We start from the raw sequence: 27,994 nt of genomic DNA, 5'->3' as shown, positions 1-27,994 counted from the left end.
TCCCTCTGTTTGGTGGGACATTAGCAGTCTTGGCCAAAAGTTTAGGTCCACTCTTCCCTAGCTACGAGAGCGTTCTGCTTGAAATGAGATTCCTGCACTGTTTTTTTTTTTTTTTACGAGTCAATATCAGACGTCGACTGGTAAACTCTGCCTGGTATAGTTCTCACCTGTGAGAGTATCGTAGGGTTTTTGTTTTAACTTCAACAGCTGACAAGACGACACGTCTTCCTTATGACTTTGACTTGGAACATTCACGAAAGAAACAAGTCAATATTGCGTCACGTTAAGAGTAAAAACTCCAGCGTTAACTGTACAGTAGTTGTGCAAGGTTAAGAGTTAGATTGCAGTGTCTCTTTTCAGATTCAGGTTTTGTTACATCCGCATCCACTCGTCTTTATTTTCCACTTCAGAGCCATATTTTTGCAACATGCTGCTTTGGCTTCAATGTGACCCATGTTGACTTGATAATATTTGTCTCTGTTGCCTTCTTTTGTTGCCTATTACGTGAACATTAGTGTCCACGTTTGCTTATTTTATGCAAGGTCTTTTTTGGTCTGTTTTGATGGCTCGAGTGAAAAGTGGTGCCTTTTAACACCTTCCTCAGCTGTCACCTTTCAAGTCTATCAGACTTCCACCAACCTGGTCCCAAACTTTTAGCCGAGACTCAAGTGTGAGCGAGGGACTTGATGCCAATTTAGTTTCCCTCTCAGCTGCGACCAATCACTGTTGCTTCTCTGTTTCAGTGCATAAATGCGCTTCATTGTTGTGCAATTCAAAGGTATTCTTTCAAAAAAAAAGGTGCATGTTCACCTCACTCACCTGTGGAGGTTTATTTATTCCTCATTGCCGCTGGTATTCTGATGCGTGAGTTCATCCAAAACAAAAGAGAAGGAAGTCAGTCTCTTTCAACACTTTGTTTAATCCTGTTTTATTACGAAATGTCAATAAAGCAAAAATACACCATCTTGCCAGTCCATTCACTTGTTTCAAAATGATCCATTTTCACATGATCTTGTCAAATTTCTTCCGGTGACATGAGGAGGAAGGTTTCTTGAGGCACAATGGTACAGATTTTGATCAAACTAGTGGACACACAAACGGACGCACAGGCGACTCTTGAGTTTCGTATTTGGTTGGTTCATTCTTTCATTATGTTCAGCGTAACTAACGTGAATAGTGGACGGTCTTGACATCCAACACACAGTTAACCGTGAAACACTTCCGGACCGTGGGAGGATGAGCGGTCAAAGATTGCGCCATCTTCTGGGCTCTGAAAAAAAGTCACTTCACCCAACTACTGCAAGTTTTTTTTTTTTTTTTTGAAGTTCGACCGGCGATGACGTCCTTCCACAAGGTATTATTAAGGCCATATAATCTTTTAAATCCTTTATGTCTGATTTTAAACCGTTGTTGATCTCAAAGACATCTTAAGTCATGTTCACCATTATAACAAAAACCTTTTGGGTACATTATTTATTCATTTTTAGTATTGACGGGGCAAATGGTTTCAGTAGAACGACATATTTAATGTAAACCCTCCAAATATTTCAGGCACATGATTCGGTGATGGAGTGTCAGTTTGCCAACCCAAAGGTTTACCATTGGGAGTCGACTGTTTATTTAAAAAAAGAAAAGAAAAACTTTCTAAACACGGTGTTGAACATTCGTCTTTTCAGAAGAATATGCTGTTTGATCTGAAAAATCCCTTTACATCTTCCAACATGATGCTTTGACCTGTGACGTGGCCATGTTGACACTTTCTATCACGTCTCCTGCGACAAAAAGAAAACCCCTCCAACATTTTGTCACGTAACGGTGCTTTAAATTAATGTACATCGATCTAGCTGCAAATCATTTCCATGGACATACAAAAACCACTACGTAGAAAAACACCAACATGCTGTAACACAAACTACTCGTCCTAAAAATACACTTTTTCTTGCTCCAAAATAAAACTATATACAGTTCCGAACGTCAACGGCTGCCTATTTGCAGACCTCTGATATGCAAACACACGTCTGCCTGGCTCACACTGGAACATTCAGACAGGCTCATGTCTCTTTGGCTGGTGTGAAGCTCCGGCACTTTACAGTGTGTGCGTGTGTATGTTATAGGTCAAAATGAAAAACACACACACCAAGAAAGAAAAGAAACTCCACCTAACAGCATAGAAATGTTTCCACTGACGGTGATTAATATCCTATGCAGTCGAGAATATATATATATATATATTTATTTATATAGTAAAACATCCTGTATAAAGGTCAGAGACACACATTTGCCCTTGATTGTGTGTAGTTACAGTTGTGCGACGTCTGTAGGAAGGCATCAATAAATAGTCAGTCTGTGGGGGGTCGGACAGCTGCGGTCAGTCGCTCTTCGAGGTCTGTGCTGCGTCCAGATTGACCACCTGAAGCTCCGTCAGGTTACTGCTGCTGCCGCTCGGCTGCTGGCCAATCACCATCTGTAAGACCAGCAGGGAGTCAGCGGGGAGTCAAGGCTCACGGGACAACTGTGTTTACAAGACATGTTTTTCAAACTCATTCTTCATCAGAGACATGAGAATGACCAAAAAAATGTCCGCATGCCAACTACGGAGCAGGATTAAGCGCGGGTTTTGGGGCATTTCACGTGTGGTGACCTACGCTTGATCCAAACTATGACTGAAGACATTAAAACCACAGTCATATTTCAATATTGTTTTGATTGTTGGTCACGATTTGACTCTACCCCTCTAGAAACCAGCACTGACATCCAACAAGGGACAGTAACTGTAACCATAAATATGCGTGAAGTAGCTCATGCAGAAGGACTGAGAAATCCTGACTGGTCTGAAGGGGGCGACAGGCATATTGATAGCCGGGCTTTTCGTATCCGAAATCATATACGACGAACCGATGAGAGAATCATCATGTCGGTTGTGCATTAAGAGTGATTTCGACCTGATAATCGGCTTCAAAAACGGTTGTTAAACACCTCCAATATTTACGGCCAAATATCTTTATGTGTGTGGGGAGAGCCGCTCGCTCCCGACCTGAACTGTGAGGTGGAGCGGAACCTATCGAGAGGTGATCTGACGGAGAAACAAGGAGGAAAAGGAGGGTGTTCTGAGATTCCGCCACATATAAACTAGCATGGCTCGCTGCCACGGCTCAGAAAAATGTTTTTAAACATGAAATCTGACGCGCTCAAATGTATTGAAACAAAGTGAAAACATCGAAACACATAACACATCATGGAGGTGGACATACACGACGGTTTTCGCCAAATCCAGACGGAAGCATCATAAAGACTGAGGTCTGTTGCGGGCGGAACTCTAGTCGCACATTCCAGCCGGGTGAGGACGGCTTGGATAGGACACAGATTTACTTCTCATGATTGAAAACTAGCTGATAGCTGACTAGGTAATCTCATCTAACTGAGAGGGTGACTTGACTATCTGGCGGCAGTTTGTTATTTTACTTCTAATTTTGCAGCAACAACCATCCTGAGCACAGAAGTAACGTGATCCAGCACATCTTCTATCGTGGCTTGCATGCACACGTGGCGTGTTAAAACCTCTCACGGTGTCAGTCACTCGGTAAACAAGCAAACAAAACGGCGGCAGCGCTGGCTGGTCGCGGCCCCTGTGCTCTGTTAGGATGCGTTAGTGGCTCGCGTGACATGCTGGTTGCAGAGGGAATATGAGAGTTTCACTTGTAAAATGCAGATCTTGCCGTACTGGATGTAGCTGCACGGCTGTGACGGGGATCTGCACAGTGCCCGGGGGTGCAGTGAGGAACACCTGAGGGACAGCACCTGCGGGGAGGCGGGATCCATGAGCTCAGGTACACAGCTGTGGACGCGTTTGCCGGCGCCCGTACCTGAATCCTGTGCCTGGCCGTGTGACACCTGCATGGCCGGCGTGCCCTGGAAGGCGTTGAGCACCGCCAGGCCCCCGTCGGACAGCGCCGGCGTGGAGGCGTACATCACCGCGTGGTGGCTGGGGTACATCATGTGACCTGACGCAGACGTTGGCATGGATGAGGTGACGATGGTTGCCGGGAGGCTCACTGTGGCTGCAGACACACAGGTGAGCGCGTGAGTGGGCCAGCAGAGGGCGCTCCCTCACTCAACATTCATCAGAAGTTTCCCTAAACAGTTCCATTTCTTCATATTAAAAACGCTGACGCCAGCATGCGTGAATCAACACAGCTCTGGAGCGCCCCCTAGCCGTAGCCGAGGAAAGACAAGCGTGGCGTGGTGGAGACGGGTGGACGTACTGGTGGAGTTGGTAGAAGAGTGTGACATCTCCGGGCTGCTGTCACTGTTGGACTGGCTGTTGGGATGCACCTGAATGGCCTGCAACTGCTGCGGCACACCTGCTCCTGTGCACACACACACACACACACACAGGTCAAACACCTCACACACAGACTGTCACGGCGGTAGAGAGTCAAGGGGAAGCTCATCGGCAGTGGTGGTTAGTAAAGCAGGCGGTAGTCGGGGTCACAGGGTGCAGGAAGGGTCACCTGTGAGAGAGACAGCAGCAGGGAAGCGGAAGACAGCCGGCTGTCCCTGCTGAAGCTGCGGGCCGGTGGTCAGCGCCTGAGCGTGCTGCCCCTGCAGGGCCAGAGAGTGCTGCTGCAGCTGGCTGAGAGGAATGGTGGGAGTGCCAGGGGGGAGAGCAGTGCCTGCTGGAGAGGGGTGCACACACACACACACACACAGAGAGAGAGAGAGACACGCAAAAGACGTAAGAATAGATGCAGGGAAATGAGCTCGGAAAGTGCAAGAACGGCTTCACTGGAAAGCCTTCGCCGCGACAGGCTGGACAGACAAAAGAGACGCAGCCGTTTGATCTCCGACCCCTGCGAGGAGTCACACCCTCACATTTGGTCGGAGACAGTTGCTGCGGCGTTTTCACTCTCTCCGCGGACGGCGTGGGAGGGAGTGTTGTTCCACCTGCTGCCACGAGCCGGACAGGTGGTGAGGAGGAGAGGGGGCGGGGCCAGACGGAGGGAGCAGTATAGGCAGAAGTCGGCAGAGCTGCCACTCAGTGTGTCGGAGCACGAGAAGCCGACTCATTCAAACACGCACAAACATGAATCTGCCCTTCAGAGGAGGGACTCAAGCATCTAGTCAGCCAGTACTAATACTTACTCAGAGAGAGGTTGAGCTCAAATAACAACCTGCTCTTTGGATTCCACTTGTGTTCAGCTGGTTGCTTCCAACTGTTTGATCAGTTGTTGTGTGAGGTACTCATCGTGTTTGGCGACCATTTGCTCAGTTTAGTGCTGCGGTGTTGTGTCATTGTTTTACGACGTGTTAGGTAATTTGACGCTTGTTCCTGTGTTTGTTCTCTGCAGCGATTTGTTGGTGCGTGGAGGCCATTCTTTGTTGTGCTCAGAAAAATGTGTCTTTTCTTTTGTCGTGCAGACTGACTTGTCAGGAGTTTCACGGCCTATTCACACAGTCCCGACGCTTTTCGTAGCGGATTTGGTGTCCGACCGTTCGCTGGAAATGTTCTAATCCGCAGTAAGCAAGTGTTGGAAAACAAGTCACCTCACGGAGCGCAATGAGGCACGAGCGAGGATCAGAGTACTCTAAGTGCCCTGTATGCAGCATGTAACAACAGCTAACAATGATAACGCTACATCACCAAATCCCGCTGAGGCGACCATGGGCGCCAGATCTGGGGGAAATGTGGTTTCAGAAGGTGTGAATTTTCTCAGCTCCAGTCGTTTTCAGTGACGTGGCGCCATGTAAACGCAGCCTAAACACTGTGAACCCCAAACACATGAACTGTGCAAGAGTTGATTCTGCTCTGCTAAAACAGACGCGCACACCCTCTGACTTCAAACCTAACCAGCGCCTAACAAGCACCTCCAGTGGCGCTGCCTCTGCCTCGGGGGTCTTCGAGGCGTCGCCTCAGTGAAAAGGTCAGGAGCTCCGTCACACGGAGCTCATGGTACGGCTCATAATTTCAGCACAGATCATTCATGGAATATTCATGAGCAATTACGAGCCGTGTTCTCCAGCTCCACGCCGTTTTATTGTCCCTCACCTAATTATCTCGGTCGGCCAGTGAGTCCGCCGCCTGGACCGGCTCCTCCTGGACTCTGAAGAGCTGTTGTGAGCAGGGCTGAAGAGGCCACAGCCACAGGAGGGTTTGGGGTCGCGGCTCATTCAAATTTTAATCAGCTAATAAGAGACGCAGCGACGCGACTGTCACGAAATATAAATAGAGAGACGGTGAAGTGGAAGCTGCACCGCCAGTCACCCGCGACACGGAGAGAATTGAATGGCATTTTCTGATTCTGTTAATGGGTTTACACTGGGGATGAGTGATATGGACAACAAAAGTTATCACGATAAATACATTTTTATTCTCTTCCATGTGTTGAACACACTACAGTCTCTCTTGAAACTGTTTTATGATGAAACTTGTTTATGTTTAAATGTAACAGTTAACTAAAGTGTCTGACAGACTGCTCTGCCAGCTTTATTTAGGGGTTAAACTGAGCCGTCTGTCTGCTGCATCTCATGTCTCTGAACAGTTGACTTGAACTATAGACCAGTCTGGACACATTTCCAAGATGCTACTGAAGAAACATTAGAAATCATGTGAAGAAATTATCATGTAGTCATATTCTATTCTCCAAATCATGATACAAACTGTCAGTCCTTTGTCTTGTGTGACGAAAAACCTTTTCACAATTCTCTCTCCTAAAATGCTTGTTTTTCATTGCCTTATTGAAGATTTCACTCATACTTTGACACTTTAGAATTTGTTGATGGTCCCTAACTGATGCTGGCTCGTAGCATTAGCGCTGCCTGTGAGAGTGTGTCCACAATCAGTGAACCCTAATGGGGACGCAGAAGAGGACGCTGCTGCCAATACTGGAGCGGAGCTCTGTCCAATATCCAACTATTTTCACCAGCGCAGCGTGAGACCTGCATGTGTTGATATGAACCAAGGCAGATGACCGCGTCAGAGAACCTATGAGGACCACTCCATCTAATAAAACAAACACTGATCCAGAGACTCAGAGTCGAGCAGAATCACTATCACAGTTTCCCTGTATTAAAAGTAAGTTTTATACTACGATCGTGAACCAAAGTCCACCACACTCTCCACAACTGTCACACCCCAGTGTCGGCTGTCAAACGCTGCAGAGCTGGTCTCTTCATGTTTACGTGTGCAGGTCCAATGCAGCGAGTGAGCTGCGTGTTTATCAAATTTATCATGAGATGCAGAATTGTCATCGTGGAGACAAGTTGGACGATAAGTTATAACCCATCTCCAGTTTACGCGGAGCCTGAGCCCACCTCAGTGGCTTTGAGCAAGAGGTGGTGGAGAACCTGGACAGCTACCCAGTCAATCAGAGAACCACTCACACCTAACCATCCAAAACAAAATGCTAAACTTCTTCATGATTCTTCACCAAACTTAACCCAAGTATAAGGACCTTGCTATAACGTATCTTTAAACTGAGGCTTGAACTAGTGCGGCACGGCCAAAACTGTCCTCACAAGAAGTCGTTTTGCCAAGGATTGGTCCACAGAAGAATAGTCAGACATGCACACACACTCAACAATCAATGAGACTAAATGAGGCGCTGACAACAAGCCCACAATGGTGCCCCCTGTTTCAGGGTCTCGTGGAATAGTCAGCGGAGGAAAGCAAGAGTGAGACCCTGACAGAAATACAAGCACACAGGGGGCTATTATTTCTTACCGGGCATGAACGTGAAGCCCCCAGGGAGCTGCATCACCCCGGTCGGAGCGCTCGTGGTCTTCAGGACGGTCCCGTTGGCGCAGACGTTGGCGGTGGCAGAGGCGGGCGCCATGTAGTTGGTGATGGGGAAGGAGCCGCCGCTGCTCACCTGCATGGTGGTGGAGGTGGTGGGCACGGTGGACTGGGCGCTGCTGGTGCTCCCCGGGATGCCGGCCACCGTGAAGGTGGGCTTCAGGGCGTCCTGTCATGGAAAATGTCAAGGATTAATGAGCGACTCCAAAACCTCTGTGACCCCACCCGAGTTCACCGTGGGGACCCCTGAAATAACACGTTTAATTAGCCTGCTCCTTTCTCAGCAGCTGAATGCATTCAAGTTATTTACAGTCATTTCAGCAGTCAAATTAAGGAGGGGAAGTAAGATCACAGGGGCCCGGCGGTGACCCCCCTAATGGCTTCAACATGGACACCACTGCGGTCCGAGAAAACACTTCATTGAAGGATTTAAACCGTGTAAGCCAAAATACTGCACTTGTTCAGAGGCCAGTTGGCGAAAACATTCCGTGCACAAGTTGAACCTGCATCTACTGGACAGTCACCCGAATGGTCCAGTCCATTCCATGCTCACACGGTACTGACTGGCCCTGAATTGTTTCACAAACAGTGTGGCCAGGTTCCATGACAACCTTGCATGTTTGAGAACTGAGTCAGGCTCCTGCCTACACCCCAGTACCTCAACAGAGAGGTACCGATTCCTGGCGCTCGTCGATACACACCACCGTTGCTACTACACCTTTGATTCCGAACAAATCCTTTCTCAACCCCACACCTGATAATTCCAGCATCATCAGCAGTCACGTCTCCGTCCGAGTTACTATGACAACTCTGACAAGTCTCGCGTGACGTCCGTCTCCACAAAAGGCTGCAAATGTGTTGATATGATCAAATGAGGTCTGCCACTTTGTAGAGTCATTGAAGAGCAGAATGTGTCAGTGAGTGGGCCGTGGTGACGGTGGGGGGTCGGCCCATTAGTTTCACTCCACCTTTACATCACGACAAGATACTAATGAGTCGGCAGAACATGAATAGGACGTGCTACTAAACAGGCCACAGCGGGAAGCAGAGACAATCTAATGGTGCCTTAGGCTCACGCGGGCATCTGACTATCCAAATGATGCTTGGTTAAATGACCAAATGTTTGGCCTAAACAAGCTCTCACCGCCATCATTGGACAATGAGCTGTAGTTTATATGGAAAAGTAAGAGCTTGTGAGGACAAAGAAACGTGTTTCGATATAATATCTATTGTCACGCAACTGCTAGGACCTGTGTCTGGGTCACGTGTAAGAGGGCTGCAAGTGGTCATAAGTACGTAAGTCGAGCAGGTTGTAAGTCGGATGTTACTTGTATATAGTGTACTGCAGAGCTTTATGGCTGGCAGTGTGCATCTTGGTGTAGCAATCTGAAGTACATCAACCCCATAAAACCCCAAACTGTATTTTCATTTGGAGTTCAAGTCAAAGTTGACAACTCGCTCGACTGCTTTTGCGGAATGTGTCCCAGTTTCCCAGTGTTTTCTTGGGCTGAGGGGACTTTCCCAGTGAGAGGCCTGTCATATTCTCAGTGGACGAGGCTCTTTTTAGCAAACATCTGATTGGTCAGCGGGGGACTGAGCTTCAGTATTAGTGCTTTTTTTTTTTCCACCGCGAGCAGACGGAGGGGAAGTGGACAACCCGGTCATCGTGAGACTGTTGGTTTTTATAGGTGACTGATTACATGGTGAGAGAGGGAGCAAGAGCCGCGTGTGTAGCAGGAGCTTCGTGGATTTCATCACAGCACTGATCTTATCTGAGTACCAAACCTCACTCCCGTAACGCGCACCGGTTGTGATGGTACAACGATTAAACCCAACGGTGTATTTGTCTCCATCTTGGTTGCAGACGCTCGGCAGGGCACACAACAGTTTCAGTGTCTAATGTGGCCCTTTGGGAGCATATGCATTACCCGCCCCTGCACAAGAGCGAACTCCATTACCTGCCTCTGTTTTTCAACTGCTGTACTTGTACTCCAGAAATCGATATGGAAAACTGCAGCCATGATTTCTCTTGACAATGATGAAGAAACAACCCACTCGGCAGCAAAGCAACAGTGGAACTGTCTGCCGAGGCATGGACGGGCAAACGTCCTTCGCCTCTAGTTAAACAGCAGCTGAACGTTTGACGCGGACGGTCATTGACCTGAGGACGACTGCCTCCCAAATCTCCTCACACACTCTTTCTTTGCTAGAGCTTTTCTGCTGCATATCTGGAACGCATACATCAAGATTGAAGTGATTTCTGTGGTACAAGCAGGAAGCAAACATGGTTCACAACCTCTCTCTCTGCTTTTTGAGCTCGTATTTAACACCCACGTTAGAGAGCGAGCAGCAGTGTGGGTTTGGGGACAGGAGCGAGCGTGCAAACAGCTGAAGGTACTGACAGCTGGCGGGAAACCTGAGCACCTCTGAGGGGGGTTAACCCTTCCCAGGACAGTGGAGGCCACAGCCACACCACCTGACACACAGAGACACAATGACCGAATGTGTCAGATGCTGCACTCTATTAGCACTTGCATTTCAAAACATCAAACTCACACAAAATCTGGCCTGATCAAAACGTACGTTCATTGACAGTCTACCACAGGAATCTAAACAGAATGTGATACCGCCACTGAATTATTAGAGTCTGATTTCTGGTTGGATGGTTTGAATATACACTCCTGGAAGTGCAATGGTCCATTGACATTCAACATATTCCCTTCGAGACTGCTAGATTAATTGTTCACATTTCAAATCCCCACTGCCTTAAAGACACACAACATTTTTATAGGTCTTGTAGGCCACATAAAATGACTTGGTGGGCCATATTTGGCCCCAAAGCCATGAGTTTGACGCATCCTAAGGTGCATTCACAGCAAAAGGTCCAACATAAATGACTATAACTGATCAAGTCACAAGTCACCGACAGGTTCGCCAGTCAACTAGTCGTGACATCATCATTCTCTTTTCAACGCGTGTGGCTTCGGCATCTTGGCACGATCCACAGCAAGAAGGAAAATGGCTGTTATGAGGACCATCACTAAGTGAGGAACATTGGACCGAACAAAGATTAAAGCCTTTCTAACCACTTTTGAACAATTAAAATTCTAATATAAAGCTTCAACACAATACAAAATACATACAAAAAACATTGCATCCCCCACCACCAGTTGCAGGTACTTAAAACAAAACAAAAAAACTTTCATTTACACACAAGGATTTTTTTAAATTGTGCAAACTAGGCATAGAAAAAACAAAACACAAAAAGTCATTTGATTGAAGCAGTGTGCGGGTTCGACAACTGACACGAAATGTTCTGGTCATAGTCCTTAGGTCAAGACATCATTGGAAGTATGAAATAGACAATGGAAGCAGGTGATTTGCACAGAACTGAGAGGAACTTGGAGTCAAAGCGCCTATCTCTGTGACCTAGATAGCCAGCTTCCACTGACCCACTGCTTTGTTTGACCAACTCACAGTCCAACTGCTCCGTCTATAAACAGTCCTGGCTTGTACTTCTCTGTCGTGGCACTTCATAGTAAACACTCTCCAACTGAAGCCGCATAATGAATTGAGCCTGTCTCATTTCCTCCTCGAGCCACCTCTGATATTGTGTCAATCTCGCTTTTGTTGCCAAAACTCCGGCCTTTGTGGAGTGTTCCCCGTGTGCAGCGGCCCTCGACGGGAAAAGCAGCCTGGTGGTGTTAGACTTGAGGATGCACAAGTGTGTGAAGGGAAAAACTTGTGTGACGTCTGAAAATGAAACAACACAAACTGTTTTGTTTAAAATGCACATCTCTTGAAGTACGTCAGATTTTCTGAATCTGTGCTGATCTGACCTGAAGCGGTGGAAATACAGTACATATGAAAGTTGGAGCGGCTTCACTGTGTAAAATGACTGTAGCAGGATGTGTGTACTCAGAAACCGCAGTGTCAAAAGGGCAAGAAAAGTGGAGGCACAAGTATATATATTTTATTCATTATTCCCTCCTCATGTTGTGCGTTAGGTCTTCACTCCGGCGTGAAGTTGCTTAGTAGTTCAGGGTTTTGATCTTGGTGGTAGAAGGATCCGCAGTGCACAGGTTACGGCTGGTGTGTGTCCTGCTCTTTGGAGCTATGAAACATCTGACATCTCCTCAGGATCTGATCCATCTAACTTGCTGTCCCTCCCCCGCCCCCCCAAGTGAAGTCCTCAATCTTGCTAGATTCCTAACTCTATATATGGCGAGTCCTTCACGGACGATCCGCTCCAGTATCCCAGGAAGTGCGAATAATTCAAGGGAAACACAAATGAGTTCCTCTTCATGAGGGATTAATCACTCAGAATGGAGGGCGACAACTGTCGCCAGGTCCAGTGTAAGTTGGAGAAGCATTGTGCCGCTAGCTGGTGGCTGGCCCTCTTCTAATCTCCCATTTGCTGGCTCCCATCTCCCCGCCTGTCACCCTGCCAGCGACATGGTATTCGCAGCTCCATTTGGGACTGCTAAAAAAGGCAAGGCAGCCCAAGTGGAGGAGGTGCAGCCAATGGCGGCTGACCTGTCCAGTTGCTTGCTGTAAAATACAGAAGGGGGGTTGACATAACACAACTTTCCTCCCCCCTACAGTGCTTGTCCCTCAGACTCGAACGCCTCGCTCCATGTGAACTGCGAAGAGTCCATATCACTGGATCAGAGACAGCGGAGCTTAAATTCTATCAAGCCAGCTGACAAATTTGTCACAGGGAGGAGAGCGAACAAGTATAGTTGGCTGTGTATTTAATCCACGAACAACTAAAGGTTTGCACCGTGAACACTTCACAAATGTCAAGTGAGATGTGGAAACAAGAGTCGGCGCCTCTTGTCGTGGCTGCAGTTGTATAGAAGAGCACGACAACAACAGTCAGCAGGATTTCAACAGCTCCAGAGGAGAAGAAACAAAGATGCTGTCGCGTGACGACAGAGAGAGTCAGGGAGGGAAGGCGGGGCGGGGGGAGGCAGTCGACCCTCCATCTGAAAATCACCTTCCAGAAATAACAGAGAGCATTAAACAAGTAGTCGGCGGTGACGATCCTCCACGGTCAGAAGAATGAAAACTATGATGTAAGAGTTTCATCTAAGCTAACTTTTCCCATGGTCCAAATATGGACTGTTACTATAGCTACATGATTATTAAGCAGGAATTGGCTCTCTGAAGTATCAAAACAGATCTTTGCAACCAGTACATCACAGGTGGAAACAAGTCTCGAGCTGTTCATCGAGAGGCAAATCGATGACTCATCAACTCGGCACACTCGGATAAGGCAGCTGTGACTAAAGAGCGAAAAGGATGGTGGTTACGGTAAATGTGCCAACATTTGTCATGTGCAACAAAAGGATGTTATCGGTGCTATTCAAGTACCTCAATGGCCACGGGAATAAATGTGTGAACTGTGGTTGCTATGGTGATATGGTGAGATCAAACCCCCCCGCCCCCCAAACATGTTCTTTACGGCAAGTCTCGCCAAGTCCACGGTTCCTGTGGCCTCACAACTCCGTAGCGGATGATGATCCACCGTTGTTTAGGGGGATGTTATTGCCAAAATGAGCATTTGTAGCAGCAAGCTCTATTCACACCTGTTCCACAGATGATCTAGGCGTCATGAGAGTTCCCGCAAGCTCAGATCAGTTCCGAATGCAAACTGAAGGACGTATTTTTTTCCTAAAATTATTGTGCACTTATCTAGATTCGCGGGGATCCTGACGCCCTGACTTTAGTTCTTCTGTGCTCAGGTATAAACATTGGAGCTTGACCCTGCAACAGCAACAAATCATCCCGAGCTCACTTATCCCCTCGTGTTTTTTCTTGCTTTTCTCCCGCTACTCATTCCTAACTGAACTGTTTAGACTAGAGTGTACCGTCTGTGTGACACGCCGTTCTTGATGAATCGAGTCCAGGAGCTGCAGAGATGCTCGGCTGCACGCTACAGTCCAACGCTCATTCCAGCTCGAACCTTCTCTCCCCAACACTTGTTTTCGGCTCCACCTGTGCTCACACCAGCCTCCCAAATCGAGCACTGCACCAGGGGTCAGAGGCCCTTCACGGCAACCTAAATAGATGTCACATGAAGCGAGGCATAAAGCATCTCAAAGTAGCTCAAATGCCCTCTCCTATCTGCATCCACGCCTTCCCACTGCATCGCTAAATGAGTGGCGGGCTGTTGGGGATCACAGGACCCAGAGACAGCTGCAGCTTATAAGGAATGTAAGGGGCCTCAGCCGAGGCTGCAAGCAGGGAAACCGCACCATATATGGAGATGGAGGCAGAATCTAATTTTTATCAATGAGCAGAGCGGGCATGAGAGTGCCTCCAACATCCACAGCTTCATCTCTCACCCTCAGCAGAGCATGGAGCGTGATAGCCAGCGCAAGGGAGAAACGTTAAGTTGTCAACAAAGAGGTGCTGTGGCTCAGTTTCACAACAACTGGAGATGACAGTCAAGTCTGCAAGCTACTAAGGCAGTGGTTCTTAACCTGGGTTCGATCGAACCCTAGGGGTTCGGTGAGTCGGTCTCAGGGGTTCGGTGGAGCCTCCGCCGCAGAGGTCCACCCCTCAGTCTAGTCTGCAGTTAGTGCATCATATTTTATTTTTTACTAAAGAAGGGTTCGGTGAATGAGCATATGAAAGTGGTGGGGTTCGGTGCCTCCAACAAGGTTAAGAACCACTGTACTAAGGTAACTGTGTCCACAGGTGCAGATTTTCAGAGACCATTGTGTCCCCACTCCCCGTCACGTTTTAGCTACACTGCCTGATACATAGCTTGTTGCTTATATTTCCTATGTGATCTTTTCTTTGTCCGTAAACAAATAAAAAGACGAAGCATGTTCATATAGGGGGCGCTGATCTACGTTGAAGAACTCACCCTACCCTCTGCATAACATTTGCATTGGCAGCTCCACCAATGACTGACAGACACATCCTCTAAGAAAAAAAGAAAAGCAAGGTTGGCCTTTCATTATCAATCTCATAATCAATGTGGATCTTGGTAACAAAAAAATCATTTGCACTTTGCAGTAGTGGTGAAGTGCCGTGCCCTGGAAATGACGTGTATATTTGCGTCTCCACTCACGCACCAGACAGCCAAAGTCACCGTCTGTCAGAGTCCATTTACACACATTTATGCATTGTAAATCCTCTCACCACGAGGAGAAAAAAAACATTTTGGTCACAATGTTCTCTACCTTCAGTTGAGCTCAAACAGCAAAATGATGAACCAATGAGCAGTTGTCCAGATGACAGTACAGAGTGTCGATCTAACAATTGTAAAAAAAATAAAAATAATAAAAATTGAAGTTGTATAACATGCCAATAAAGCACTGAATTCATGTTCCAGGATACTCTGGACACAAGACAGAAGAAAAGCAGCAAAAGCCGCCGCACAGCGGTCGGCTTGCCTCTAACACAAACCAGACCTGCTGTGATTTATCTCCACCAGCGTTACGAGACTTTGCTGGATAAAGGGTCAGAAAGGTAAAGTGAAGCTTCTTTTTCACGATCACATCTCAACACACCGCCCGGCTTCTCTCTGTGTAGGAGTGCAGAGACTTTCACATTCGTCAGCCACAGGTCGGACACAACACTGTTTACATCTCCTTCGTAAACTTGTAAACCGCCTGTGGAAGGGCTGGCTATCGTGCACAGCAGCCCCTCGCTTTGCTTGTTATTTTGTTTGATTCACACGGCAATTCATGTTTCCCTTGGAGACCAAACCGTTGCTGAGTCACAGAGACTTCATGATGAGTAGTCATGACTGAGCACAAGAAACAGATACAGTGTTTTTACATTTATTTTTTGGGGTGGGGTGGGGGAGGGATCGATGTTGGCCTTGGTGACCGCTGTAATAGCTATGAACAGAGATGGGAATTCAGCAATTGGCGTGACTCACATCGAGGAAAGTGGGAATTTAATGAAGAAAGAAATAATCATAAAATCCTCTCAATTGTCTTTGAACTGAGTAGATTTATTAAATATGTGTTAATGTTATGTAATATATGTTACAACTGAATAATAATGTAATATATTCAAAATGAAAATTGAATCTTCACCTATAGTCACTTAAACTGACACTGTTCAGTCTTGATATTGACGTATCATCACACAGTCGAAGGTGCTGGATATAATAAACCTTGAAGCAACTTTCTTAAAGTAATTGATGAAACTTATTAATCTGAGTATTGTGTGACCGCTGGTGGAGCCGCGTGGGTTTATTTGAAATGCTTTTCATTTTCCATAGACTGCTCTGTCACTTCTATCTCAATGTCTTGACCTGACCAGCGTGGAGTCTCTGAAACCTGTACATACACACATTTTGACCAACTACTAACCGAAAGAAAAATGCATAAATCTGCTCTTAAAAGTCAGCCAGCTCCAATAGTTCACTTCAAGGAGCCAGCTCTTCTACTTGTTGTACATTCCATTGTGTATATAGCGGTGTCATTCTGTGGCTGTTAAGCGTGAGAAATACTCTTTCTTAGGTGCAGGTCCAGTGGGGATCTGTGGATCATTGTGGGGGGAAGCGGGAGTAGAAAAAGAAACCATTTGCACTCACCTTGGTGTCGCCCATGCTCTCGGACTCAGAGACCTGGTACGTGAGGTCCGTCTCCTCAAAGCCGGTGGCGCTCATGCGCTGGTCTGTTGAGGGGTCCGAGCGTGGCGGGGAGTCTGGTGAGTTGAGGCATGTCTGGATCAGGGCTTTGCCGGTCTCACTGGTGATCATGGGCTGGAGTTTACGCGTCGCAAATGTGTAGACATGACCAGTTTCACTAGCCACGAGTAACAGGACCTGAGTGCCTGTCAGGGTGGAGAGTTCATAAGCCTGCAAGACACAAGGAGCGAAGATTAACAAAGTACTACAGGCTTTAGCTAGCAGGGCGTCAAGGAATTGCCCTGTACCAAATGATTATTGTGTGGCCCCCTTAGATTCCTGCTCGCTGTTTTCCAATTACAGTATCTGCAGAGCAGGGTCACATTTCCTGAATACAATATTAAGCTCATTTTATTATAGTTCTGGTCCATAAATGTGCATCAATACAATATGCAGAATGGGACATGGAACAAATGATTTCACTTCCGGAGTGATCCGTTTCACTGCTTTGATCCAGGAATGTTTCAAAGGATTCTTTGATATTGGGAGATAGTGTTGGAGGTGTGTCTGTAGCTGCTTGGAGGAGGTTTGCACTCTCTGTGTGCTATCCTTTGTAACCTCTCAAAAGACATCATAGGCTTTTATTTTGCAGTAGTGGTACGCCACATTTACATGTAGCATTGACTCATGTCTCACATGCATGCTCTTTATTTGCAGTAGTGCAACATGCTTGGCTTGGAAATAGTGTTCCACAGAGTTAAGATGGTCCCGCCGCATGTTATATTCTTAAAAACTAGGGGGCGTCCGCTGAAAGAAATCCTAGCTAAAAGCCAGATATATGTAAAAGCAGCCACGAAAATGAAAACTGGGCCTGAAAATCCAGTTTGTATGCAAAAGTAGGAAAACAGAAGAAGAGAAAAACAACACGTGGCAATCTCTGCAACACATGGATGAATGAAGCCTAAAGTCACCATGCCGGTTACCAAAGCTATGAAAAGCAGAGCCACTGAACATAGTTTATTTGAGGCTCAAACACAAGTATAAAGCAACAGTTTGAAATGTTTTTCTTCACCCAACAGACGGTTCATTTTTGAGTTGTTAAAAATGGTAAAACAACAGCGTAACATTGTAAAAGTGTGTCAGCCCTCCGTCTGTAAGTCAATATCCTGGATTGTTCATATGACAGTCACAGACTTCACACAGTGAGCAACCAAAGCTGGTCTCACTTGAAAGTGAAACCTTCCAATTGCTCTCAATGACAATGCAGAACACGGATGCACAAGAGCTAAAGCATTCGAGACTAAAACTACATGTGTCGTGGGCTGTGATATGCTGCACAACAACACTAAAATAACACAAGATAAGGCCCCTAAGAATAGACGGTGTGATAAAGCCGAGGGCCTGATTGGAGCCCAGGAAGGGGGAGCGGCGGTAAAACCAGCCTGGACAGAAAACACTCCGCTACGTTGTTAAACACACCAAGGTGGTAAAACGTGACGTTGCATCACTCATTACACATCTTGTTGAAATTCTCCACACAATTCCGCAGACACAGAGGCCAAGGCTGCACTGGCTGTGAACCCCTGAGAAAGTCTCCTCGACCCAGTGAGTCATCGGTAATGTGGAGGATGCATCTGAGGCTGTGAAGGCATCAAGCTGTCACCTTGGTGAACACTGGATGGAACTGGAGCCTTCTACATCGAAGGGATTCGTTGTTGTAACACAATGTTGCATTCACACAGCTCGAGTCCATTGTGAAGGGATGCACTTCATTAGCGTTGAAAAACCAGCCGCTCTAATGGAGGGTTTACGGTGTGGCAGCCTGGCTTTTGTTGGCGTTAACCAGAGGTTCGAGAATCCGATGATGGACAGATGTTTATGCTATCAACAAGGCCTTGTCACTTGCTTCCACCCTGCCCTGCCCACCGTCCACCACCATTGGCCGCTACCTTCAACTACAACTCCACTTTCAGAGAGAATCTCCGATAGTAAAAGGGTGAACGTTTCGCTGGACCTGACCATTTCAGGGCCCCTCGGCGTGTTGTACAGTAAAAACAGTTATCCATTCTGGGCTCAAAGAAACGTGTAAGGCCGAAATAAGCTGTGGAATCGCATCAAGTATGCAACAAGTGTCACTAGAAATGAATGCCACTTCTTGCTAGTCCGGGTTGACTTTGACGTTTTTTGTTTTATTTCACGGTGATATTGTCCTGTCAGCTGTTGCCTTTTTTAGATTCCTATTTTAACATTCATACGGCCACAAAGCTGCAACATTTGGGTGTATTTTTTTTTTTCTTTTCGCACTACACGGAAACCACTTTATAGGAAGTTGCAGTTGTTTTGCTTGCTTGTCCAGTAAATTGTTGCAGCTTATATTATTGTTTGTAAAAACAAAAATTTCAAGTGAACAGGTCTTGTTTTAAATAAGACCATATCCAAACACTGAAGGCCAAATCCGAAGGACAGGCTTTTCCTATGGTCAGAAAAACTGCCTCCAACAATGGATCAAGTCGCAAATACAGTCCAACCAAAAAGAGTAATGGTCCCAAAATAAAACACCCAGACCAAACAGGTTTTCTACCAGGTAGGCAACCTTTTCGGGGTGATAAATATTGGAATTTTAAGGGCTGATTCTCCACACAGACCTCATCATGTTGATGCACTGTTTAAGACCTTGCTTTATAAAGTTCTCCCCCGCCACATCTTGCCAAACGGGATGTTGCCAGAGTGGTCTCAGGTGTGGTGGTGATACACACAACACATGTTTACGCTGAAAAAACAAGATATTTATTAAATGAATTAGATGCTGTTGCATCTGTCCAATACGGCACAAACCTAAAGTTACAGAAATAATGAAAGTATATGGCAAACTATCTGGCTGTTCAGTGAGTGATCCTTTCCCCATTTACAAACTGGCAAAATCCATTTATAACATTTTACCCTTTAGTAACACTTACTTTTGTGTGTTAGAATCACTCATTCCTAGAAATCCCTTAGAAATGCTGCTTGGGCAGACTAAGACTGACGGTCTCTTCTACCAATTTCACTTGCAGGGTGGGTAAATACCATGATGCACTTCCCCATTTCTCATACTTCTTTTTTCCAAATGATTCCCTGCCTTTGACCAATTTCGGCGTTTACAATTGGATCTCAGTTTTTGGGGTGTAATAGGTCCGTGACAAGAATGAGAAAATGTTTTTTTGGAAATACCACAGTGGGGTAGTTCCACATACCCGGCGGCCCACATATGCAAACTGTGTCGGGGCATATAACATCATCATTTATTTCTCTGTTGAGTGGGGCCGTACCTGTTGGTCCGTATCAGATCCCCAACCCAGTAGTTAAATATTCTCTAAAGATCTGGTTTCAGGAAATGGTTCCATTTGAATGACATCAGTTCTCTGACAACAAACATTCACCCTTTTCAACCATCCCAGATGGATGACGGTTTTCAGGTTGGGCCCAATGATGGAATGATGTTTTGAAAAGATCTACTTATTTCACATCATTTGAAATCAAAACCTCCATAAAATATTCTTTAGATTTAGATTTTTCCTATAATAAATACATCTAATTTGCAAAATTTAAGTCTCAAAATATATGTGATCCAATATACTTGGATTAGATCCCCCACAAAAGAGGCAGTATAATATATATAATATACAAACGTAATACAAATGTCATGATCCAAAACATAAAAAACATTGTCATGGAGTAAGACTTAACTGTAATAGGAAGAAGTCAATGTTCAATTCTCCAAATAATTTTGCCAAATCATCCTGAAATGAACATTTTTGTGTCAAAGAACGTCTTATTCAATTCAAATGTTTATCATTTGCACGACTCAAATGACAGCAAAAATGTACCCAAATAGCCTGGTGATACTGGGGCACATATTGTTTGTCCATCGTTGAAAAGTTTTTTGAGAAAATATTTTGAAGTTTAAGATTTTTTTTTTTTATTTGGGAAATAAAAAGTTTAAAATACAACATTGAAAGTTGGGAATATGAAGTCGCCTTCATTGCCGGATGCACCCATCAACAATGAACCAGCAACTCCCAGATTCATTTTGAAAACTGCTCAGGACCAAACAGCAGTTGAGATCTGTTCAAAGCATGAAAAGCAAACACACAGTGGCACCTGCGACGGCTTCTAAACCAGAACTATTTTTGCAATACGCCAAGCGGATTTGGAAGCTTCCTCAAACAAGTGGTAAAGTTGCCTGTGCATTTAAGCAGCTGCAGAGAATTAGGTCTGCTGTGATCAGTCAGCGTCCTCCCATACCGTAATGAGCTCCTCCGCGGCTGTCATGGGACACGCCGGCCGACAAGGCCAATATGCAGCGCGCATGTGATGAGTTACCCGCTGACATCCTCGACTCCGACAAACCTGCTTTCCTACAATTAGAGTCAATATTTGTCTGAGTAATTGTTGTCTCGCTCCGACCGCGAGAGGTTGAAGCCGCAATCTCGAAAGGCAACTACGAAGTGGTTGCAGTCCCTGAAGAGTCTATTTGACCTGCGGGATGAGAAATCGCGGCCCTTGCCGAAAGAGCTCGCATGAGTGGAATAATTGATGCGGACGCTAATCATCCGCGACCGGATTATTCATGAATCATCAGTCAGTCAGGCAGGAACACAGACAGGGCTTCGCTTCCCATGCTGGAGTAAGTGCTTGGACTGGTGTCAAACCAGAGATAAATCCACACGTTTTATGAGGAACAGCATTTGGGGACCTCAGCTGAGGTCTGTGTGGAGAATCAGCCCTTAAAATTCCAATATTTATCACCCCGAAATACTCCATAGGAGTCAAGCAAGAATCAGCAAATACTTTTGTTTAGCGGGTTTTTGAATGACTCCCAAGCAACTGTGATGGGCGCGACCGTGACGTTGGGAAGAAGAGACTTCAAGAAGGCCTGGCCAACCCGCGGCTCTTTCCCCAGTTTCATTCCGAACTGGCTGCGATTTTGGTTGCTGTTGAGATGATCATTTATACAGGAAATAAGACGAAAAAGTAAGAGCCATTTCAGCAAAAAGTCAAAATACTCTTCAAAGACTTTCACCTGCGTTTAACTTAGAAACATAAACAATAAACTTTGCCGCACCTGCTCCAAGCTCCATGACTTAGTTCCACGTTTCACTTTGTCATTCCCTAAAATAAACGCATGGGAAGTGTTTCACCTATTATTCATTGTCGATGGTGGTGAAGTCCGTTGAATTCAGTGGAGTGAAGATGAGACGCTCCAGTCTGCAGCGTCGCTCACACGCACAGACCGGAGCCACGTTATTGGTGGCATGAGCCACGTAAAAAAAAAATATATAAGTAAAATAAATGGCACACACATTTCTATCTACGCCGCTTGATATTTCCAGGAGGATCACGGTAAAATGTATGAGTTTTAAAAACACATGCACAAGAGACATACGCCTGATGTGAACCAGCAACCTTGTTACACACACAGGGAGGTAAAACAATGTGGCTCTTAGCCTCTGACTGGTTGGTCACCGCTGACTTAGAGGAATCGATTTGCACATAAGCTCGATGAACCAACCACAGGACTTTGAAGCGACTCAAACAGAACAAAGGTGCCAAAGAAGCACAAAAGCTTTCAATAAACAACAAAAACTCAAACAAACAAGGTTGTGCAAAACCTCAGATACACACATTATTATCATGTAATGCAAAAAGAAAACAATATAAAGCATGAAGCTAAACATAAAAGCAGCAGGAGGTCATTTCATTTTCCTCCGATACAGGCACATCAGCAAAACTCGCATTGTTTCTAGCATAGTAACGTGGTTTGTGAGCCTGCAGCTGACGTTTCTGTGACTGATCATGAATCATTCACAGAAGCTGTTAATTACACGGATGAACTAAACAGTGTTAAATCTTCATGATGGAAGCGCGTGCATCATGTTTGAATAAACAACCAAAGCACTTTGTCATTGCAGAACGAAGAACGTTCTGACGGCCATGACAAACTCATATATGCCGTTTATCAAAAGTTTGCTCAGTGTGTAGGGAATACACAAATCCAGCATTGGTTTTAAGAACGTCGTGTTATTTTTTAAAATTAAATCCACAAATTAAACTCCTCTCAAAAACTGTAAACAAACTGTCAAATAGACTGCACAATACTTGCGATCCAAAACGCCATTGCTCTTATTGAGGGGCGAGAGGTATCAAAGCCCAAATTTGAGTGAGGGTTGTTAAACTCAGTGACACAAGGAACCAAACTTTCAGACACGCCTTGAACAGGAAATAAGTTGAGTAGAAACATAATGCAATATGAATCACTTTGGTCAGAATATGTCATGTATTGTCCTGCACTGCTGACACGAACATACTTCTGCTTTCCCACCCATCATCCATCTCCCTTCTATCTGTTTCCTTCGCTTGCTAGCAAACAGCCTGATGAATGGCAACGCTTCATCACCGTACTCTCTAAAATCAACAGCATTGGAGCCGAGGGAGTTTGCGGTGTGCTTTACATCCTCAATCTACAGGGCCCCTTTGGGCCCCAGGGCCTTGAGTTTGACACATGCTTAAGAGTGAACACAAGAAAGTGTCATATACAATGGCTTTCCTCTTTCTTCTATGGAAAGTGAAAGAGCTCAACAGGAAACAAACATTAAGCTGATGTACACCCGCTTTCTATAGATGCCATCTTTTACAGCGCTTCCTGTCAATAAATGCAGCTGGAGGTTGGTTGTTTCACTGCAAACACAGATGCGCTCGGTACTGTGTTCATCACCTCACTGAACATAGCGGAAACACAAGAAGATGTTTGTCTCGGTGACTCAGAAGACAACAATTCAACACAAAACTAACCGAATTTCAACACCGTTTTCCTCTTAACCAGTTCACCTATGATGTCATGAATCCACCTCATCACTACTACCTTCACTCGAGCATGGCTGTGTAGCTGACTGGCTACCATAGGGAGGGATGACCAAAGTCAGGCCAGTGGGCCACATGGGGGCCTAACACGAAATAAAAACAAAATCACAAAACATCCAAAGGGCCCAAAGGTCGCCACGGACCATCTCGAGCGTCGGTTCTGGTCACACCTGCGGTCACATCCAATGGCCTCATTGGTCGTCTCCCTCTTCGTCCATCTCTCTGCGCTCGCTGCTCTCCACGTGGCCAAAACCATCTGACCCCTCCTTACTTTGTCTCCCAGCCAAAGCTGTTTTGTTATTGCCAGAATAATCGCGTCACATTAAGAGCAACTAAAAAGTTATTAAGCATGAGAACGTTATGAAAAAGCCCAGCTCGGAACAAAGTCTCCTGCAGCGAGTGAGAAATGAAAAATGGTGTTGGATCTCAGTGTGATACTGCACATCTATTACACGCAGAGCCCAACTTTTCTGAATGCCTGTAAGGTCAGATGTAAAACATTACACAACAGCCGATCTCAAGTCTTACCTGACAAGGACAACGCAACAACACAGCATGTGTTGCCTGTTATCTAACCCTCTGAGGTGGCTGCGTCATGACAGCTTCGCTCGACAGGGAACCAAGGATTGAGAGACGTCTCAGAAAGAGGAGATCCACTTGTCAATTCAAGTGACGGCTGACACCGTGTAGGCAACATCTCCATCCCCACGGCGCGCCAAATTGTGTTGCCAAGAGCCTACACAAAGACACCTCAGTTTCCACGACAACCGTCAAGGCAACGTTCTTAAAAAGTGGAGAACATCGCCGACCACACAAAACGGTCAGCACAAGATACAGAAATAAACACAAGCTGACGGTGACAGCTGCTTCTGGTCGAACCTGGTCTCTGAGCAATTAAGTTGAAGCCAAGCGGTGGCACAGTTCAGCCGGTAGTTTTGCAAACATATTGGTGCAGCGGTTGAACATTGACATGAACTGCTGGCCACTTCCTTCTGCTCTCCTCTGATCTGCTCCCTCAGGTTGAGTCAGCCGTTCGCTCCCGATGAGCTGCTGCTGTTCCGACAACTGGAGGTCCCAGGAGAGACGGCACCCTCACAACTGTCTGAACTGAAGGTGTGCAGAGTGAGTGAGTTTTGAAGGCCTGTAATAGTTGAGGGGGGGGGTCACTTGCTATTTATAGATCATCGTTCCTCACATTTTCTGATTCAGTGGTAGTTGAGCAGAAGGAAGGTGGCAGAGCTCGGGCACTGGTGCCCGGAGCCCATTTCCTGCCACACCATGGGGAACATCCGTTAGTTCATCTGTGGCAACGCCACTCTCTTTTGGCACTCTGGTTTCCTCCCACAAAAACGCACAGTTGCAAAGTGTCCATACGTGTGGACAGAGAGACTGGTGACCTCTCAAACCAGGTAGCTGGGATGAATCGAATCAACATTGTTTTAACGTAATAGAACATGAATATTGAATTGCAAAGGCTGAAACATGTGAGAGCTCTGTGACACCGCAGCAGAACTTTGCTAGCGGGCACTAACGTAGTGGTAACGTCGTCTCCTTGAACCAGCAAATCACGTCCTCTGATCTTCTTGTGGTAACTCACAACAAAAAACGGCATGGCTGAGGGAAGTTGAAGACAAATCTGCAGATCATCGTCGTTGCGAGTTACACAGCTGATAGCAGGTTAGCGATGTGCTCAGGTCACGTCAGGTCACACACACACACACACACACACACACACACGACTTCTCCATCGTATAGATTGTTATTATAGACATGATTTGTTTACTGAAAGTCACACAGCCGCACATCACCAGCTCAGTCATAGTCCAGCTACTCAGCTACATGCGAGCTTTGTCCAGCTATTAACCGCATTATCACAATTGTCCACATGTAGTTGGACGAAGCTGTTTACATGCATTTTAAATGTCTGGACTTAACCGGACAAATGCAATAATTCAGTTTTCATGTGATTCAGAGTCAGCATACAGTGTTAAACAGTTTGAATTCACTTTGCTTTCATTGACTGAGTCCCTGTCTGAGAGATCCATTGAACTCTAGATGAATCCAGACCCCAGTCTAGACGTGGAAAGCAACAGAAGCGTGTGTTGGAGTTTTTGGGGTGGACGTGCATGTCAACACTGACCATGGTTGTTGTTGTGTTGCAGGGATTTGATCTTTTATCTGCTTTATTTAAAGTAATGATCATAATACCACATAATTACAAGGTTATTATTAATATTCTACTTAAAATAGAGCTGCAAAGACTTATCGACTGGAATCAACTATTGAATCAGTTGCTGTCATGAGTCAACAAGTCGTGACGTCACCTCTCAGGCCACCGTAAGCTGAGGCTACAGGACCATCGTGACCCAAAACGTCAAAAGTACACCTTTCTTTCACACCACATTATGAAGAATGAAAATTTAAAAAATAAAGCTCCGAAACACTATTTAACAATACATCTGTTTACAATAATTTACAAACATTTTCATTTTCACTTCATATTAATTCTATTTATGAGACTAGAGTCGGACACATTTCAGGGTTGGTGACGCCTTATGTAAACTCCTCGACTCAAGTAGTCGGTGACTCGACAACTACCAAAATAATGGTAAGATGGAGCAATAGCAGGTCAATAGTTTGACGGAGATATGTTATTCATATCAATGTACGCACCAGTGCCTCTCATTTCATCATAATTGGTCATAAGGTAGAATGATGTGTTGCTAGTGTTGAGCGTATAAAGCAGAAAACAGGTGCTGAACCATGATACCGCCAAGATAAATCACAATTCTTCTTTTTTTTTACCCCAATTACACTGATGTTGCAGCGAACTTATTCTGGTTTTTCAATGGGCTGAAAGCAGCTCACACTGTCAGTGAAAACATGAGGAAGTGATTTGAATTTGTTCCAAAAAGTGTTCACGGGTGACAGGACGTCAGTGGCGTCAGAATGCACAGTGCTGAAGTGGAGTCTCTCACAGACTTGAATTCTTGGAGACGAGCATCAGCTTGGTGCTTCTTACAGGACGATCCAACTTGTCACCTGCTGCAGGAATGTTTTGGAAGTTTCCAGGTTCATTTTGAAGCTCATATTATGGAGTGCTGCACTTTGAATTAGCACTGAATCACGTCAGAGCCACGTATTTGTACCTTTGGGGGCCACATAAAATGACAGGACAGATGAGGCCCCTGGCCATGAGGTGCTTGGTTCAGTGAGGTGTGTGTGTGTGTGTGTAGCTCATGTGTGGTCAAAGCAATGTTTACAAATGACTAAGGGAAAGGTAAAGTGAGGTCCTGAGAAAGTTTCTAGCCTTCCTTTCCAGGAGATTCACCGCCTGACGACACACCGAGTTCAGCGTTTGAAGTCAGCAGAACAAAACCAGAAGCAGGTCTGTGACTTCTGTTTTGACTGCGTCACTTGCATCACACATTCCTCCCAAATGACACACGACTTCACACTTGTGTCGCTGGTGAAACGTTCGTTCAACTTCATAGATGTGAGAACCCGAGCGCTATAGGTGACTCCAGCAGCATAGATTCAATTGTTCAAAATGAGACACTAAAGTGGGACCGGTGAAGCTACGTGACCCCGGGATCATTAATGGACTTGTCGTTTGTTCGAGTCTATTTAAAGAGCGACACAGACCGAGTGGTGCAACTGCAATATTCAACGATTGTTATTGACACCTTATTACCGTCACATCGGCGTGGTATAAAGTTGTGCACCGACCTTCTTCATGATCCCGGTCTTCCTCTTGCTGAACGTGGTGTAGCGTCTCAACTTGTTGTCAATAAATTCCATCTTGATCTTGACGCGGCCGCGAGTCTTCTTGCCCGGCTTGGCCCCGGCAACCCCTCCCGGGACCATGCCGTACGCTCCGGGGGTCACGCCGACGTCCGGCCCCAGGACCACCGCTTCCATCTCGCCTCTCTCCCGCTTCACCCCTCTCCTGCTGTCCCCGAGTGAACCCACCGGGTCGTCGTCATCCCCCGAGTCCGAGTCGTTCTCGGAGCCGCTGAACTGATGCGCGCTCTCTCGGTCCGCGTCGAACCTGGTTCCGTGCGGCAGCACAACTCCAGTGTTCAAGCCCACCATGGTGCCCTGGACGGCGCTCTGCAGGGGATTCACGGCGGTCCCGTTGCCGGACCTCACGCCTCTCGGACCGCCGGGACCATTGGCCCCCAGCATCTCCACCTCTCTGCGCCCGGCACCTTCGCCGACCCCCTGTAGAACCTGGCCGGCCCGGACCAGGACGGGACGAATCCCGCTGCCGACCGCGTGCCCCGTGCTGCTTCTTCCTGACCCGTTTCCTGGTGGTACCGACCCGACCTGGCTCGGTAACATTCTACACTGCTGGACCGGGTGGTTATGACGCCGGGAGCTCGCGGTCTCTTGAACCAGTGACACCCCGCGTGCACGTCCGGGGCAGCAGACGTCAACAACCCGAGTCAGCCACCGGCCGCGGAAGCTCCAGGAAACCACCGAGACAAACTTTCCAAGTGCCACCGGGCCCTGCACCCTCCGACCCCGCCACCGTCGGCTTCGCTATTTCCAAAACTCCCAGCACTTTCTCAAAAAGGAAAACGCGCGCGACACCCACGATGTCCTTCCGCTACGCCACGTAGTCCGTCGTATTACCAACAAACACCACGCACGCGCGACCAACTCACGACCGCGAAATACTTGACGAACACCAAACGCTT

At 46.4% G+C, this 27,994-nt stretch overlaps 1 protein-coding gene across 3 annotated transcripts; it reads right to left on the bottom strand.

Moving 5' to 3' along the window:
- Window positions 1–313: 313 nt before the first annotated feature.
- Window positions 314–27,994, bottom strand: srfb (serum response factor b). 3 transcript variants are annotated; one of them, XM_053874654.1, is made up of 8 exons: window positions 27,021–27,994; window positions 16,356–16,622; window positions 7,721–7,961; window positions 4,512–4,676; window positions 4,263–4,367; window positions 3,864–4,058; window positions 3,697–3,798; window positions 314–2,464 (listed from the first exon to the last, which is right to left on the bottom strand). In XM_053874654.1, the coding sequence occupies exons 1-8, from the start codon at window positions 27,633–27,635 to the stop codon at window positions 2,427–2,429; spliced, it is 1,728 nt and encodes a 575-aa protein (XP_053730629.1). In that variant the 5' UTR covers window positions 27,636–27,994; the 3' UTR covers window positions 314–2,426. The 3 variants fall into 3 exon arrangements, with proteins under 3 accessions (XP_053730629.1, XP_053730628.1, XP_053730630.1); XM_053874653.1 differs by having other exon boundaries at window positions 381–2,464; window positions 3,722–3,798; window positions 27,021–27,993; XM_053874655.1 differs by lacking the exon at window positions 4,512–4,676 and having other exon boundaries at window positions 393–2,464; window positions 3,722–3,798; window positions 27,021–27,990.

This window comes from Synchiropus splendidus, chromosome 9, assembly GCF_027744825.2.
Source record: "Synchiropus splendidus isolate RoL2022-P1 chromosome 9, RoL_Sspl_1.0, whole genome shotgun sequence".
Classification (NCBI taxonomy): Eukaryota; Metazoa; Chordata; class Actinopteri; order Syngnathiformes; family Callionymidae; genus Synchiropus; species Synchiropus splendidus.
This window is presented reverse-complemented; position numbering and strand designations above follow the sequence as displayed.

Bases quoted from the DNA above. Each gene is read 5' to 3' on its own strand.
- srfb (XM_053874653.1), bottom strand. From the start codon at position 27,635: ATGTTACCGAGCCAGGTCGGGTCGGTACCACCAGGAAACGGGTCAGGA. The intron at 3,799-3,863 runs GTACGGGCGCCG...GCCTCCCCGCAG, and splicing joins CGGCCAGGCACAGGATTCAG to GTGCTGTCCCTCAGGTGTTC. The intron at 2,465-3,721 runs GTACGGCAAGAT...CTGGTCTTACAG, and splicing joins CAGCCGTGCAGCTACATCCA to ATGGTGATTGGCCAGCAGCC.